This window comes from Armigeres subalbatus, chromosome 3 (assembly GCF_024139115.2).
Source record: "Armigeres subalbatus isolate Guangzhou_Male chromosome 3, GZ_Asu_2, whole genome shotgun sequence".
In the NCBI taxonomy this organism is placed as follows: Eukaryota; Metazoa; Arthropoda; class Insecta; order Diptera; family Culicidae; genus Armigeres; species Armigeres subalbatus.
Genome location: NC_085141.1, coordinates 318,287,862 through 318,305,342, shown reverse-complemented (window position 1 = coordinate 318,305,342; position 17,481 = coordinate 318,287,862). Strand labels below are relative to the sequence as shown.

Sequence of the window (17,481 nt, the reverse complement as noted above, 5' to 3'; positions counted from 1 at the left end):
GCTTTTGGATCATTGATAATGCAGCACCAACTAGCATTCGTTGTGATGCACGGCAATAACAAGCCTTTTCCCATGTAAAATATGTTGGAGCTGCATGTTTACATGTCTATACGTTGTTGGAATTAAGAAAGTAAGTAAACTAAATAACGGGATGTCATTTCATAGGTAACAAAACTAGACATAAAATTATGTTGGTTAATCAAAACAAGTGTCAAAACAATCGATAGGATGATAGGAAAAACAAAATTTTTTCACTTTTTAACAAGACATCCAACATTTTGGCAAGGTACAACGCTCTAGTGGCACTAACCTACAATGTACTATGCGTCTCCACTTCCACACACTTTCCATTATCAAAGTTCTCAACGCGTGATGCGTTGTTCCTTAATAGCTGCTAGCTAAAAAGCATTATGCCTCATGAGTTTTCCGGCAACAAAATATCACCATTTTTTCGAAATGATGATATTATCAATATGATTGAGGTTTCCTATTTTTTCTCAATTTAAGATGGCATCAGCTAGCATGAAGACATTGAAGCAGCCTTTGCTTAGCTAGAGCATATTGCCCCCCCCCCCCTTTCCTAACAGTTGTGAGCCCGTCCGAAATAATTGTTGATGGAGGTTGTCGTCGTTTTGGCCGACGCTTATTATTATAAATAATTTTCCGTGGAAATTCCTTAGAAAAAAAGTTTTTTCAGTAAATTGTAAAACAATTTCCAATGAAAATTGAGAAAAACTTCTCGTGAAAATTTACAAAAGAACTTCTGTGAAAACTCAAACGGATTTTTATTTTAGAGGAAATTCAGAAGTGTTTCCCAGAGAAATCCCGAAGAATTTATTGGGAAGACTCATTTTTTTAATTTGAAAAATCGCCTTATCTGAATGAGCGTCCAGGATATGTTTCTGTTGCATGTGTCACTTACTGGTCCGGTTATCGTTTTTCGAAGATAATGTGTTTCGTTAACCCAACAATTGATCAATTATTGCCAAGACGCAGTCTCCTTAAAATTAATTGTTCTTTCCTGTTGTTGTTTCCTTCCACTTATGCATTGTTCGTTAAACGATTCTTAAACTTCTTCTTGGTGCTGCATGCCATGCATTTTTGTGGGTGTTCCAGATGTGTCCAAGACACCATTTAAACATTTCTTATCTGGTTACTGCATTCGTGAGTCGATTGTTGAGGCTCCTCTATCTTCCAGCCTTATCGTAGTCGTTTCTCGGGAATCCAGCAGCAGTACAGATTCTTTCCTTTCGCTTCTATGTTGGGATATCCCAGTGCTTCCAGACAACTGGCCGAGTCACTGGATATGACCGACGCATCTTTAGCATTCCTTGATCTTGGTTACGATTGTGGCAGCACGACGATTCACAAACTCTCGGAATTGGACTCCCTTCGGCATGTTTCGCATGCTAATGCAGTAACTCTAGAATGCTTAGGAACACCCACTTTGAAAGAAACGAAACTTAGTTCAGCTAAACTTCTTCCTTTAGGTACTAGTTTCACTATTTCCGTTTTGCAGTTTGGTTCTAACGCCAGACAATCTCTGGCTAAGGAAGCAATGTCGTCCTCATTGGTGCTTGTTTCAAAAGCCGATAAATAAATCCAAACAAGCTCTGCATCAAGACTAACTGTTTTCACTGACCCTGCTAGTGACTTAGTTCCGTGCACCATCGGTTTGGCTGGAGACGTTTTGGTGTGTTTCTAATCCAATTAGAACGATTCTGGCCGGATAAGAAAGTGGAAACTGGTGTCCTAGGAATCGATTCCACCTTAGCACTCAGAGAACTATTCGCTGTATGAATCTCGCCAATGTCTGCTTTCATCGTTTCGATCACAGCTGGCAAGCATGAACTTTTATGTTCTTTGGCGATTGTTCGGAATAGATCGTTTGAGAACAGATCCGCACAACTATCACACATCCGTTCCTCTCGTGAATTCCTAGCATGTCCATCAGCGAGGAATCGACCATGACGCAGTTGGCATGAAAAATGGCACCACAGTAACCACGACAAAAAATACGGTCATTGTCGGATACTGTATTCTGGCATTTCTTACAGGCCATGGTAATGTCAAATATGGATCAGGTGAGCAAATTGATTTTATTATATGATATAAATTTTATTTATTATATTGCACTATCTCGAAAACCGACAAATAATAATAAACGCAAATGCAATCTAAGCAATTTAAACGCTTGAATACTATTTAAAAACTATTGAACTTCATAGAGCAAAACCAGAGCACATAAAATAACAACAGTGTTACCAGCCATATCCGTGCTACTAATTTCCTGAGGATCGCCAATGCGCTTTATGAGAATGTGGGTGTTGATCGTAAGGCTCTTGAGGCTATTCAGAAAATTTGATTGTAGATGGACGTATGTTTGAGGAACTCATTTTTTCACATTATCTTTGCTCCATATAGAAAAAAGCGGCACAAAAACTCAAAGGTACATCCCAATGGGGTTGTACGCAAATGTGACGTAGGACTACCCAGCTATATTAATGGATTTGTTGCTAGCAGATCGAATCCTGCGTTGCACGGGATCGGCACTTTTGCTTTTCGAATGTCAAGTATTGCGGCAACTCATTCTGCATTGGTTTAAGTAGGGTAATCCGCCAAATGTTGAACGGCTAATTTTTAGGCCTATTTTTGAATACATTTGTTATGGGCATTTAACAATAGGTGTTCAACATTTGGCGATTTCCCCTATAATTGTTTTTAATTTTTACAAAACTATTTAAATTTTTTAAATTTTTGGATTAGGTATCAGGGTTGTCCAATAATGACGTCACAGGTTTTAGGGGAGAAAGGGGTCTAAGATTTTTTGACAGTACATATACTAGGTATACAAAAAAACGTGACAGAGGGGTAACAAATCTCAAAAAGTAGTGGACGTCATATGGTCTCGGATCATTACATTTTCTTTTGTTGGACTATACTTCTGAAAAGAATTTTTCGATTTTCTTTAAACCTTGCACCTTGCTGCCGTCGTTAAGGGTGAATGATCTGCAGCAACCACCCCGACGACCACCACCGATGCGATGATTTACTGTTAAGACTGCTACCAGCGCCTTCGTGCTGTTGTGTCCGCTTTACATCATTCGCGTGAAATCTTGTTCGAACTGTGGCTTACATCCAAACCCGCAGGTTGCTTTATTTTTATTGTTTTTGCTTGCGATACTTGTGCGGGAATGGTTGGTTTACCTTTTTCCAAACCTTTTGGTAATTATCGATAATAAATAGTTGAAAATCATTATTTTCAGAAAAAAAAATACAGTAGTAAAAAATCCATCAAGAGACGGCTGAGATATTAACGTTCATATTCTATCATATTTTCGTAACGGAGCCCGATTTTCGCACACGCAAAGTGTACCCCGGTATAAAACCCCGACGTAGTCCAACGTCAAAACATTTTATAACATAAATTCCCTCGGAATGTCGACGGGAGTCCTCCAAGAATTCCGACGGGAATGTTTCAGGAATTACAACAGAAACATTCTAGGGATTCAGACGAAAATTTTTCAGGGATCGCAATGAGAGTCTATTCTGACGAAATATTTAATCAATTCCGACGGGAATGGTCCAGGGATTTCTTGGGCAATGCATTGCCCAAGGATGTAGAAGCAAATGGTTGAAGGATTCCGAAGCAAATCGTCGAGGAACTCTGAATTAATCCTCCAAGGATTCCGGAAAGAATCTTCCAGAGATTCCTAAGGGAATCCTCCAGGGATGTTGAAACAAATGCTTGCCTAGCCAACACAAAGTCGCATGCTTCCATTTGACTGCATGTAAAGTGTACGTATATGGCCTCCACTTTGTACAATTGTATGCTATGATATACGATCTAGTGCTTGCTGGGTGAGGGAATCCGAAGAAAATTTCCGAGAAATTTCGAAACAATCCGTCGATGTATTCCGAAGCGAATAGTCGAGGAATTTCGATCGTCGAGGCCTTCCGAATTAAATATTCAAGGGGTTCTGAAGCAAATCGTCGAAGTATTCTGAAACAAATCGTCAAGGAATTCCGAAGCAAATTACCGAGCGATTCTGAAGCCAATGCTCCATGGATTATGGAGGATATCCCCCACAGATTCCCTCGGTTGGAATACTTCGATGATTCTGAAAATTTTTTTTGGATGTTCCAATGAGAATTCTTTTAGGATTCTGATGGGAATTCCTCTCGGATTATAATGCGAATCTTTCTCGGATGCTGATGGAAATTGTGGAGATTATGCTGCTTGGCAAGCGGAAGTCTGCTGGAAATCTGTCACTGCAGTCCGTGATGGTTGACCACATGTCTTTGAATGCTGGCGAAGTACCACGATTGCTTCGATTGATATTTTGGTGGCTCTCCATTGTTGTTCATAACAAGCTTATTTTGATGCTTTAAAATCATTTAGATATTGCTTTTCCATAATAATTTTAAATTTAATTATTAACACCAAGTGCAATTTCATTGCCACACAGGATTTTTTTTTGACGAAAAAGAAACAAGCTCATTTGTCTTCCACTCATTTTATTATTTTTAAGATATCTCTTTTGTCTTCAAACGTTTTCAGTGATTCATTATGCTATATGATGAAAATTGATATCACTGCTAACCAGTGGTGGAAATACTCGTTTCACGAGTAAGAAAAGAGTGTAATTGGGCCTACCAAAAATGCCACACTCGCGCGAACCTACTGCCTGCATTTTTCTGGCGCTTCCTTTGTTCGCGAGTACGGGCAGAGCAAAAACAAGAAGCTGGGATGTATTTTGTTCGGGAGTAAAAACACGGTCGCGAGTTTTTGTGATTACTTCGAATACAATGGATAGATTTGACTTGACATAAACACAATAACCATAAACAAGTGTGTTCTTGCTCGAACATCAGTGAGAAATAAGTTCCGAGGTTGTTTTATGACTTTTAGCAAATTTACCCGAATGACTCGCGAAGCTTCACGAACATTTTTCGGGGTTCGTTTTTTGTTTTCTCTGCGAGTAGAAGGTAGGCAAGAAAAAGGCAAAACAAATGTTCGCGAGTCTTCTGCATTGCCTACTTCTTGTTTTGTGAGTAAGGTTCGCAGATTTCCACCACTGCTGCTAACTAACTTTTCAAATCCTAGGAGGGATATTGTTTTTCTAGGGGAGCTAAGACCACCCTAGCCCCCTCTTATTTACGTCAATGATGCTTCCAGAATCGAGTACTGATCTATGAGACAGAGTAAGGCCGATGGCGTAAGGATGACCATGTACGGAGAGTCCATCCAGGAGGTCGAATTGACTGCAGCCTATTCGATTAGTCTTGTCGAGGAATGATTGCGCAGTAAAAAGCACGTTAAAGAGAGATCATAGTCGTCAACAACCGAAAATCGGTGCATAAGGCAAGGTGCATTAGTCAATTAGAGGCAGCGGCCGTGATATCATCTCCAAAATATCCGGTTGAAAGCAATCGTACAGCACTATCTTCCTCTGATTCGAGTAATGGACTCCCGACAACGAGCAAAGGCGCGCTTGCTAATGCAGACAATACCAACGACGACGATGACGACGATAAAGCATCAGCATCCAGCTCAACGACAGAATCAGATTTTTTTTCGAAGCGACAAACAAAAGGCGGCTATCAAAGCGAATAGCAAACTTAAACAAGAAAGTTTGCGTGGAGCAGTGTGCCCAGTCTATTGGTCATTCCGACAATAGTTCTGGGAAAAGTGATAAAATGTTGTAATTACTTAATATGAAATTGTAAACAAAAATTTCAAAGAAACTCGGCTCCGTTATGCCTAATGGCGCATGAGCATATTAAACAAATAAGAATAAAAAAAAATGTATTTCTTAAACAATGGGGGTAATGCTCAACGATAAGCTGAGTTTCAAAAGTCCTGTCGACAAGCGCGCGTCGACGACTAAAGTGACACTATCTAGAATGATGGCGAATGGCTCCAGGGTGTGCTCCAGCAAGTGGAGGCTGCTGGCAAGCGTCTCGGTTTCAATATGTACTGCACTACCGAGGTCCATTCTGAGTGCGGATTTGAGCGCCAACTGCAACGCCCGAAAGCTGCAGAGTACTGTGTACTCGCGGGCATTATGTCCATCAAACTGGTGTTGAAGGAAGACGAGGATGCTATGCCCTCAGGTGCACCGGTAATATCCAGAGGAATATCAAGATAACAACAGTAGTCAGATGGCAGAGAGAGTGAATCGACTTCATGGAGCTTAAACTTCATGAAGACTAAACTTTGGCTTGACTCAGTACCTGCACGGCTAAGCACATTCTGTTCCCATGTTTCCGGTTCGAAGCAGAGAGGAGTGTTGGAGGCACGCGGAATTGACACTACCACAGACAACATCGTCGGAATAATGTGCCAGAGCGCATAACAGTGGAGTGCTGTCGTAAGAATGACGACCAGGATAGCCGATATCCTACAACAATCCTAGCGCACGGAGCAGTAGCAAGCTGCCATTTGGAAAAGAAGACCATGAGCATCAGAGTACATTGGTACGAAAGATAGATGTCGATAATGAACGGGAATGCATGCGTCAGATAACAACGTCGCAACTGTTGTCAGCTTGGCGTCACGGCCGGTCACGGGAGAGCTTCCGCTGTCGAGGAACTTCTCGTCAAAGTAAGATAGAACCGCCGTGTCGGGGACTATCCGACGAAAGCGGGAGCTGAATGGCTCTAGGGCATCGGTTATCAGAGTAGACTAGATCCACCGCCGGGGACTAGTTGAGTAGATCGTTTTGTGCACTTATTGCGTAAGATTTCTTTCATATAAATGGTTTTTAGGTACCTACTTACTTAATATGTGTACAGCCCCTTTGGACTTGCACTGATCTATGAATATGCTGACCAGGTGAACAAGAGGTGTTGGTAACTTCTGCAGATGCGGGTCGCCGGGGTATATCTTCAGAGGACTTTTTATTTTTTTAATTAAAAACTTGAAAAAAGAAAAATAAACATGAATTACATTACAATAATTTGGAACAAAACTTTATATTTAAACAAAACAACTCACAAATCGATCACCGCCTCGTTTTCTACTGGTGTTTGTTCTCTCTTCGTCGTCTTTCGTCATTCGTCAAATTCCGTGGCTTAACCACTAACGCATTGTAGTCAGTTATTGAAAATTTAACACTCTCGCTGGATGTTGATCGTTTTCTGTTCTCCTGCCAACTTGGTATGGAATGTCTCCGTCATCATCCTGCTTTCATGATCGTCAATGCGTTCAATAAATTTAGTTTTATCGAAGTTAAACTTGTGTCCGTCAAACAGCGTATGTTGTGTTAATCCCAGACTATTGACATCCTATTGTTTAGCCCATCGCCAGATCGTAGTCAGGATGTCCCGGGTTATAAATTTTTTTCTCATACTGCGTTTCAGTGATGACGGCGGGCTATGTCTATTGATGATGATGACACCGCGCTTGTTACCGGCTCGGTTAATCCCATACGGTTGTCTTTTCGTTGTACGTCATTCTTCTGTTCGTTTATTCGTGTGTCCAGTTTTCTTCCTGTCTGTAACCTTGTCCATCTCCTGTTCATAATGCAACGTACACACCAGTCAAGCAGTTTGACGAACATTGACTCCGCCCCCAAGAAAATGCCTCGGTTGCTGCTTTGTTTGAACGTGTGTGAAGTTGTTCAAACAACCATTTGACAGTTGGCGGCTCGGTTGGAAAAAATTAAAACGGTTTGATTTTGGTGGCCGAACATGTTTGAGCATTTATAGTAAAGTTGCACAAACCTCCTATATTTTTTGATGGTTGGTGCTCAAGTTACCGCTTCGTTCGTTCGTGTAGGGTATTGACTTATTCATATATGAGTAAATGAGATTAACCCTGTAAAGGAAGTGAAATATACTTTTCGTGTGAAGCGAATAGAGGGAGAAAAGCGAAGCAGACAAGGTTTGACCGTTGAAGCGACAGGCAGCAAATTGGTGATTCTGATAACCTGAATAAAGTGAACCGTGAAAGTAAAGTTAAGAAGTGTAATTATTTATTGTGAAAGAGTGACCACTACATCTGGCGACGAGCGATAGTCTGAACCTGCGGAAAAAAGTAATTACATTTTTTTCATATTTTTAGTGGAAAAAGAGCATGCAAACAGAACCTGAAAAAAAAGTAAGATGGCTCCGTGTTTATTTTTTGTCACAAATGAGTTTACAACCATGGGAGCAGGGAAGTGTTTGTGGCGGTGGGGAAAGTTGGTGTCGGTGTGGGATGTGAAAATGGCTTCCAATTTTTATTTATTTTTTTCGGCTGTTCCGAGAAAAATGAGCGAATTTTGAGTGGTTGCTGCAGGAAACATGGGGAATGTTTTTCGTGTTATGTATTCGCATTTTTTTTTGCAGCTGCGGGGTTTTTGAAAAAGTAATTACGACTGCATGCTGGTTCAGGGTTTATGCAAAATGCAGTGCTGAAAACTATAATCAGGGTCTGTAGCATGACGTCACGAATGAACTCGGTCTGCATCGGATGTTTTGGCAGTTCAGTAGTTCTCTTCACTGATTTTGACAAGGTTCGAAGTCGTGATGATGGTTGGCTGTTCCTGAGAAGGGCTACTAAACTGTCACCAGATTGAATTTACGTGCAAACGCTGTAGAACATAATAAATAAATCTATTTTCGAAGGAGTAGTTAGTAAATATAATGAAGCTAGAAATTGAAAGATCGACATTTTTTTATAGGAAGAATTGTGATGTGAAAACAAATTTGATATCATACTGTTAATCTATGAATCTTTTAGCTAATCTATATGGATCGGGTTGGAAGCCAATGCATGATTTCTGCAGCTAGGGGGCTGGAAATTCATTATTTCTGCAGCTAGGGAGGCTGGAAATGAGAAGTGAAATGATTACGAGCTAGTAATATGGTTATTGGTTATTTGTATGATTTCTGCAGCTAGGAGGCTGGAAATTCATTATTTCTGCAGCTAGGGAGGCTGGGAATGAGAAGCAATATGGATATGGATTACTGTATTATTTCTACAGCTAGTGGGCTGGAAATAGTGGTATGCTATAGAACCAATGCATCGTTTTCCGCAGCTAGGGGGCTGGAAATTGAAGATAGATTTGTTATAAATAAATGGTTTGTTTCTGCAGCTAGGGAACTGGAAATAAAAAAAAAGTGGTATAGCGATGCGTCAGTGCATTAATTTCTGTGCTAAGGGTGCTGGAAATAGATTTTGAAATGTACAGAATTCCGATGTTGGAATCTGAAAAAAAAAGTTTTACAAATGTTGATTTTTGCTTTACCTTTAGTAAAACTATTAATTTATTTATTATTGTTTCGGCTCGTAGCTCGTAGTTAAAATTCCGTGGAGTAAGATAGAACAATTTTGTTCTCAATTTTTTTTGCAGATGGAAGAAAGTCGTCCTTTGCCAATGTTCAGGTGTGAACAGATTGAAAGCGGCAGGCTGGCCAAAGAATGGATAGAATGGAAGGGAGCGCTTGAATATTATTTGGAGTCATACCAGATCATTGACCAGAAGATGAAACGGTCAAAGATGCTGCATTTGGGTGGCCCACAACTCCAGAAGGTTTTCAGGAGTCTGGAAGGCACTGGAAATTTTCCCGTAATATTGCTTGAAAAACCGTGGTATGACCTTGCTATAGAGCGGCTGGATGCTTATTTCAAGCCTCGCAAGCAAGACGTTTTGGAGAGGTACAAATTGCGAAACATGAAACAAGGTTCAAATGAACGCTTCTCGCATTTTGTTTTACGTCTACGGCAGCAGCTCTTGGACTGCGGTCTTGAAAAATACCCCCAAGATGTACGAAGCAGTGTAGAAGATATGATGCTTATCGACGTAATAGTAGAAGGTTGTATCTCGCCCGAATTGCGCCGTAAAATCCTGGAAAAAGATCAATCACTCTCTGAGATTGAATCATTGGGAAGTTCGATGGAAAGTGTAAGGGAACAGGAACTTGAAATGAAGAGGCGTTCCAGTGATGTTATAAGCGAACTTGATGTACGCAAGGTGGACAATATTCCGGCTGACAGAGCCGCTCGAAAGCAACAACGTATCGTAAAACGATTCGTGAGCAAACCTTCTCCCAGGGAACAAGGGAATGGCTTAAAGGTTATATGCTATGCGTGCGGCAAATTAGGTCACATATCAAGAGACCTGGCGTGCCCAGCCAAGGGCCAACAGTGTCGAAGGTGCCAAATTTTTGGTCACTTCGAAAAGGTTTGTCGGAAACGCGGTAGTTCGGTAGTTCGAGACAACAGCCTTACGAAGAAAGTTCGAACTGTCTGCAATGAGTCGACGTCTACCCCAGCCAAGGAGGATGCCTCCAACGACGTTGTCGACCAGAAGATCTACTACACATTTCACACGGGAAATGAATCGAACCTGTTGAAATGTGATGTGGGCGGGGTCCTCATCGATGTGATCATAGATTCCGGATCCGATGCAAATCTTGTCTCTGCCGCTACTTGGGAGATGATGAAAGCTAAATGCGTCGTAGTTCAGAAGTGCACCAAGGGTAGTCACAAGATTCTGAAGGCGTATGGCAGCGAGGCACCGTTAAACTTATTGGGTTCGTTCGAAGCTATGGTTAAATTGGGAACACGATCTGTATCCGCCGAATTTTTCGTTGTTGAAAAGGGCCAGCGGAACATTCTTGGCGATTCCACTTCTAAGCTACTAGGAGTGTTGAAAGTCGGCGTTGATGTAAATCAAGTTGAAGTTCCAACCCCTTTCCCGAAAATTAAGGATGTACAAGTACGAATCAAAATGGATCCATCCGCCGTTCCAGTATTCCAACCACTAAGAAGAATACCAATAGCGCTAGAACATGCTGTCAACAAGAAACTAGATGAACTGCTTGCAAAAGACATCATTGAGCCGAAAAGTGGTCCGGCAACATGGGTGTCTCCTCTGGTTGTCGCAAAGAAGGCAAACGGTGAAATTCGATTGTGCGTAGACTTACGGCGAGTAAACCAAGCGGTAATCAGAGATCGACACCCAATGCCGGTAATCGAAGACGTGTTGGCGAAGATTGGAAGAGGGAACATATGGAGCACACTGGACATAAAAGATGCTTTCTTTTTGCTGGAGCTGGACGAGGAATCGAGAAACGTCACAACCTTTATCTCTCATAGAGGACTGTACCAATTCAAACGCCTTCCGTTTGGTTTGGTCTCTGCTCCGGAGATATTCCAGCGCACTATGGACGCTATATTGGCAGATTGCGAAGGTGCCTACTGGTACCTAGATGACGTTGATGTGGAGGGCGGTACCGTCGAGGAACACGACATGCGTCTCTCGAAGGTATAAAATTTTGTCATTGATAAATGAATAATAAAAGTAATACGATATCACTAAATTAGCTTGTATTTGTTTTGCTATTTTCTGGTTCCAGGTACTCAACAGATTAAATGAAAATGGGGTGGTCTTAAATCAAGAAAAATGTAAATTTCGGACAGTCGAGTTTCAATTTTTAGGATACCGGATTAATCCCGAAGGTATTCTTCCATCGGCAGCGAAACAAAATGCCGTTGAAACGTTCAGGAGACCGAATAATGAAGGCGAAGTGCGAAGTTTTTTAGGTCTGGCAAATTATATGGGTAAATTTGTGCCAAATCTAGCAACTATGGACGAACCCCTGCGAAATCTGATACGAAAGGGTTCCAATTTCCACTGGGGAGATGAAGAGGAGAAAGCTTTTAATCAAATTAAGCACTCTATTTGCAACGCAAAGTGCTTAGGTTTTTTTAAACCCGAAGACGAAACATCAGTCATGGCAGATGCCAGCCCTTATGCCTTGGGGGCAGTGTTGCTGCAGACAAATGATGCAAATGATACGCGAGTAGTTTGTTTTGCTTCAAAATCGCTGACGGACACTGAGCGACGCTATTGCCAGACCGAAAAAGAGGCTTTGGCGTTGGTCTGGAGCGTCGAGCGTTTTCAGACCTTCTTAATAGGAAGAGAGTTCAACTTGCTAACAGATTGCAAAGCTCTAACTTTTCTATTTTCACCCACATCTCGTCCATGTGCTCGAATCGAACGATGGGTTCTACGATTGCAAGGGTTCCAGTATAAAGTATTACACGTGTCTGGTTCCTTAAACATAGCAGATGTTCTTTCGCGACTCTCGACTCTCCCACCAAAACCATTTGACGAAGGTGAAGAGTTAATGGTGCGTGAAGTAGCTGGTGCAGCTGTAACTGCAGTTGCCCTAAAATGGGATGATTTAGAAAATGCCAGCAGAGAAGATTCACAAATTCAGGAGATTTTTGAAGCCCTGGATACTGGATCAGCCGACGAGATCCCATTGGAATTCAGAATGATCTTTTCAGAGTTGTGCCGATTAAACGATGTCTTACTAAGAATCGACCGTATTGTCGTCCCCCAGAAACTACGAACACAAGTTCTTGATCTCGCACATGAGGGGCATCCGGGTGCAAGAGTCATGAAAGGTCATCTTCGCGCGAATGTTTGGTGGCCAAAATGGACCTGCACGTAGAAAGATATGTGAAAGCATGTCGTGGGTGTTCACTGGTATCTTCTCCATCTCCCCCTGAACCGATGATGAGAAAAGAGTTGCCTTCAAAAGCCTGGGAACAGATTGCTGTGGATTTTTTGGGCCCATTGCCGGATGGTGAAAACCTTTTAGTTTGCGTGGATTATTTTAGTAGATTCGTGGAAGTTGTAGAAATGAGTAGCACTTCAACTGCAGCCACTATAAATGAACTGATGATCATATTTTCAAGATTCGGTGTGCCGGTGAGTCTCAAAGCTGACAACGGTCCACAATTTATCTCTGACGATTTCCGTTCATTCTGCGAGGAATATGGCATCCGTTTAGTACACTCGATACCTTACTGGCCCCAAATGAACGGAGAGGTTGAGCGCCAGAACCGATCTATCTTAAAGCGATTAAGAATAGCACAGGAACTAGGAAAGGATTGGCGGACAGAACTGAGAAAATATATGTTAATGTACCACGCAGCAAATCATTCTACTACAGGAAAACCTCCTTCGGAGCTGATGTTCGGTCGTCGCATACGAACAAAGCTACCATGTGTCGTTACCGCTCCACAAGAATTTGAAGTGGTGAGAGAACACGACGCTTTGCAAAAAGAGAAGGGTAAACAGTATGCAGATAAGAAACGTAAAGCGCAAACTTGCGATATTCGTGTTGGAGATCAAGTGATAGCGAAGCGGCCGCGGAAAGAAAATAAGCTTTCTTCTGATTTTTCCCCCGAACTTTTCATCGTGGTCCGCAAGAGTGGAGCCGATGTCACAATTCGGTCATCTTCAACTGGTAAGGAATATAGAAGAAGTTCGGCTCATCTGAAGGTAATACCAACAGCAGACCACGGTGGCGCAGATTCCGATAAAGAAGCATCGTTCGAACTCGAGAAAAACGATCAGAAGGAAGTTGAAGGAAAACCCGTATCAGAGGGGACGGAAAGTCCAGTAGCAGGTCCTTCCAAAAGAACCAGAGTGGAGCCGCGACATTTGAAGGATTACATAATCCATTGAATAATTCGTTTAAAGTAAGGGGGGAGTGTAGGGTATGGACTTATTCATATATGAGTAAATGAGATTAACCCTGTAAAGGAAGTGAAATATACTTAGCGAATAGAGGCAGAAAAGCGAAGCAGAGAAGGTTTGACCGTTGAAGCGACAGGCAGCAAATTGGTGATTCTGATAACCTGAATAAAGTGAACCGTGAAAGTAAAGTTAAGAAGTGTAATTATTTATTGTGAAAGAGTGACCACTACAGTTCGTGTGTGATATTGTTGGTCGAATAAATTGATTGTTCGTGCCGCTGTTGGTAAAACTTGATGGATGTTTGAATAAACGAGAGGTGGAGTCAATGTTGGTCAAACTGCTTGACCGTGTGTACGTTCCATAATGGAACGAAATACACCACGTTTTTCTGCTGTCCTGGTTCATCGTCATTGGTAAAGTACCGTCGTCGGGGGTGACAATGGGTCAAATAGGGGTAAGAATGGGTCACTGTTTCAACTACTTAGAATGCTTGTAGAATGGACTGAATGTATCTGAGGACATGAAGACTAAAATATAAGAGACCTTTTTGAACGATTTTGCTTTACAACCTCCAGGCTGCCGGTGAGATGACTCATTCTCACCCCCAGACCCATAGTCACCCCCGATGGTTTAATTCGTGGTGCCAACAAATGAGAAACGAGATGAATATTGCCAGGACACTAATGCTGGTAACTGAAACAAAACCTAATACAGAACGGCAAAAGTGAAGGAAAATCCACCAAATCCATGGCATAGCATATATGTGAGTGTACACGTCGTGGGTGGAATTGTATATAACAAGTGTGACGAAGAAAGCGAAGTGGTTCGAAAATCGTAAAATTTTTGGTAACATGCTAAATAAAAATTTCAAATTATGTCAACAAAAAAGATCAAATTAAGTAATATTTTTTATTTTCTTTCTATTTCAGGTACGGCCTCAGTGATTAATGGTATGTTTAAAAATGATCCCGACATCAATTCTAGCGTAGACCTTGTACAGGACACTACATCATCGAGACCATGTTTCGCTTGGTCACTTTTTCCCTCCCTTGGAACAATATTTACAATCAAAAACAGGCTTTTATTGTTGTTCCGTGCAGTTGGGCAGTCATCCAGCTTCCGAAATGACTGGTGAAAATGCCATTCTTCCTCCATCAAGTTCATCAATTCCCAATTCAAACAATACCATCCATTCAATGTAGGGTCTAAAAGTGGCAATTTTGTTGCTCCATCAATGGACAAAAGAATGCGCCAATGCTTCTCGTTTCAGAAAGGTGTTAGAACAAGAATCAAAAAGACTGACTTCCTGATTCACTTATTTTCTAAAAACTAAAAAATACAACCGTCTAAGACGAGTTTTGCACAATCAACTAAAAAGAGCTTAAAATATTTTTTCTAAAGAATTCGGCATTAAGTAATTGTCGCTTGGCGAACGATTCACAAGATTTCACATAGGGGAAAAGACGGCTTTGGCAGGTTTTGTTCTATTATTGTCAGGGGTTTTTTTATGACTGATTATGCTCAAATTTGGCCAAAAAATTCTTTGCATATCAAAGAATATTTTGGCAAAATTTCATAAAATTTGGTCGACAAAAACCACCCTGACAATAATAGAACAAAACCTGCCAAAGCCGTATTTTCCCCTATTTAAAAACAAAATCAAACAATTGAATTCCAGGACTTCATATAATTGTAAATAAACACACAAATTCGAGTGAAAAATCTTCTCAGCTGTCTGATTCCCCTTCTAGGAGGATTGTATTCCCACAAAGTTTTCCCATAGACGCGAGCACCCATCGTCCTTTTTTCCCGTTTGTTATTCCATTCGGCCGCCGAGGCGCGCCGTCACTATTGTTCATGTCATACTTCCGCACCGCGTCCGCCGCAACGAGAAATGAAAGCAGTGAAAGTGACTGACAGACAGGTGCTGCCATTTGGCGGCTGACGCTGCCCGGATTCTGCCACAGCAGAGTAAACCACGCCAACCCCGGAATGATACCAACCAGACAGAACATGCTGTTCCGACCAACCGACGGGGCGGCGGCGGCGACTGTAAAATGCAAACTCATCCAACGCGGTTGATCGTCGTCGCAGCCATATTCTAATGGTTTGGTACGAGTTCTTTATTTGCATAAAATTTGAAAACAATATGAAAATCAGTAGATTGTCTACTCTCGTCTGGTCGTCGACGTGGTCGTTGTTTTACGAGCCAAAAAACAAGCATCCATCGCACACACAAATGGAAACGGGGAAGATTGTTGAGGATGCATTTTCAAAGAGGGGTAGGCACTGTTTTTCGTTCAATATAATGTTCGCATAGAACTAAAATATAATACTACCGAGAATAATGAAGCATTTTCACTCCCTGCCTACGTGCGAAAGTGCAAATGTTTGTTGTAGAAATGTATTTGAAATTGAATTGGTTTAACTACAGCATCACTAAGACTTGCAATCCTATTCCTGTTTGTTCCTAAATTCCCCGAAATTGAACCCCAAACACAGCAAAACCCTACAACTTTTTTTCCCTACCGTTTTTCAACTTAGCAGTGCGAGTCTCTTTGAAGCGCCGAGACAAGAGCAGAACAGACGGAACGAAATTGCATTCCTAATAGGAGCAACATTTCAGGATGAGCCGAACCAGCTGGTTCGCACAGGCATCGCTTCATCGGAGTGCAGTGCGGAGCCACCGCCGACTGTCAAAACTCGTCTGTTTCCGAGTTTCCGACTCGCTCGAGCGAACGATATTCAACTTTTGATTGCATTTTGTGTTTTTTGCCCATTCGAAGAAAAATGGCGTTCCGCTGCGGTGCTATGGGTGGCGGGAAGCTGTGCTTACTCAAGTAGTAACGCACAGAATCAATTTCGAGAGGTTTTTCCTTCCGCGAGGATTCCATTTGTTTGGTTCTCCGGGAAAACTATTCAACGTTCAGGGCTTTTATTGTGCAAGTTCACGGTAAGCCACTTGAAGAGAATAAATAATGGCACGTTGGTAGTGGTTGGTATTTGTTTTAACATTTCAATTTCAATCCAATCTTTTTCCAAATTTATTTCTAAAGGAAGCTTATTCAGGAAAACATAAAATTACCTTCCGAACAAATTCAAATTCTGTAGAAATTCCAATCGAATAACAATCCCAGTTTATTCCAAATAGAATTCAACTGTACTTCCAATCCGAATCCAAATCAAATCCAATCCAATTCTCATTCAATTCCAAATTAAGTCAAATCCAATTTCTTTCAAATTCAAATTCAATTATTTTCCAATATCAATCCAATTCCAATCCAATTCTAATCCAATTCCAATCCAATTCCAATCCAATTCCAATCCAAATCCAATCCCAATCCAAACAAAATCCAAATCCAATCCAAATCCAATCCAAATCCAATCCAAATCCAATCCAAATCCAATCCAAATCAATCAAATCAATCAAATCAATCCAAATCAATCCAAATCAATCAAATCAATCAAATCCAAATCCAATGGATTGGATTTGGATTGAATTTGAACTAATCAATGGATTGGATTGGTTTGAATTGAATTGAATTGAATTTGAATTGAATTGAATTGAATTGAATTGAAATTTGGTTTGAATAGTTGGATTTGGATTGATTTGAATTGTTTGGATTGAATTGGATTTGAATGGATTTGGATTGGTTGGATTGGTTGGATTGGATTTGGATTGATTTGATTGGTTTGATTGGTTTGATTGATTTGGATTGATTTGGATTGGATTTGATTGATTTGGATTGGTTTGGATTGATTTGGATTGGTTTGATTGGTTTGGATTGGTTTGGATTGGTTTGGATTGGTTTGGTTGGTTTGGATTGGTTTGGATTGGTTTGGATTGGTTTGGTTGGTTTGGTTGGTTTGGATTGGTTTGGTTGGTTTGGATTGGTTTGGATTGGTTTGGATTGGTTTGGATTGGTTTGGTTGGTTTGGATTGGTTTGGATTGGTTTGGATTGGTTTGGATTGGTTTGGATTGGTTGGATTGGT

The 17,481-nt window shown here is 41.1% G+C and overlaps 2 protein-coding genes across 2 annotated transcripts in view; both read left to right on the top strand.

Annotated features, from left to right (window-relative positions):
• Positions 1-17,481, top strand: part of LOC134225415 (insulin-like growth factor-binding protein complex acid labile subunit) — a 531,242-nt gene that overhangs the window by 426,644 nt on the left and 87,117 nt on the right. The window lies entirely within an intron of this gene.
• On the top strand, positions 7,832-11,264 carry LOC134222678 (uncharacterized protein K02A2.6-like). The gene is made up of 2 exons (XM_062701838.1): positions 7,832-8,041; positions 9,342-11,264. The coding sequence occupies exon 2, from the start codon at positions 9,342-9,344 to the stop codon at positions 11,262-11,264; it is 1,923 nt and encodes a 640-aa protein (XP_062557822.1). The 5' UTR covers positions 7,832-8,041.